This window comes from Nestor notabilis, unplaced genomic scaffold (genome assembly GCF_000696875.1).
Source record: "Nestor notabilis isolate BGI_N333 unplaced genomic scaffold, ASM69687v1 scaffold3264, whole genome shotgun sequence".
In the NCBI taxonomy this organism is placed as follows: Eukaryota; Metazoa; Chordata; class Aves; order Psittaciformes; family Psittacidae; genus Nestor; species Nestor notabilis.
In genome coordinates, this window is record NW_009926711.1 from 34,170 (window position 1) to 34,538 (window position 369).

The following is a 369-nucleotide window of genomic DNA, read 5'->3' on the forward strand; positions in this document are numbered from 1 at the left end:
CTCAGCCGGGTCGCTGCGGGATGTCGCGGAGCTGCAGGACAGCGAGGCCCACCGTCCGGTCCTCGCGGGCGAAGCAGTAATCCTTCACACACACCTGCAGTTCATAGCACTCGGGGCCCGTCTCCGTACCCAGCGTGCTGCAGTAGGGCAAGGGACAAGCAGTTGTCACGGGGGTCACACTCCCAGGTCCCCTGGTTCTGCCACAGAACACTTTTGGGTGCTGCCTCCCCACTGGCCCTAAAAATCTTTGTCTTTTTTTCCCCTCCTTTCCTCAATTCCTGCTTTTACAAATGACAAAACCTCTAAAATATCCCAAATTCCCTGGCAGACCCCACGGTGGGGGGGACACATCGCCCAGCCCAGCCCCAC

The 369-nt window shown here is 59.1% G+C and overlaps 1 protein-coding gene across 1 annotated transcript in view; it reads right to left on the bottom strand.

The window, feature by feature from the left end:
• Position 1: 1 nt before the first annotated feature.
• UNC13A (unc-13 homolog A (C. elegans)) overlaps positions 2-369 on the bottom strand; it is a gene marked incomplete at its 5' end in the record, with an annotated part of 18,666 nt that continues 18,298 nt past the window's right edge. The window contains 1 exon segment of the mRNA XM_010013673.1: positions 2-137. Coding sequence (XP_010011975.1) covers positions 2-137 — 136 coding nt within the window.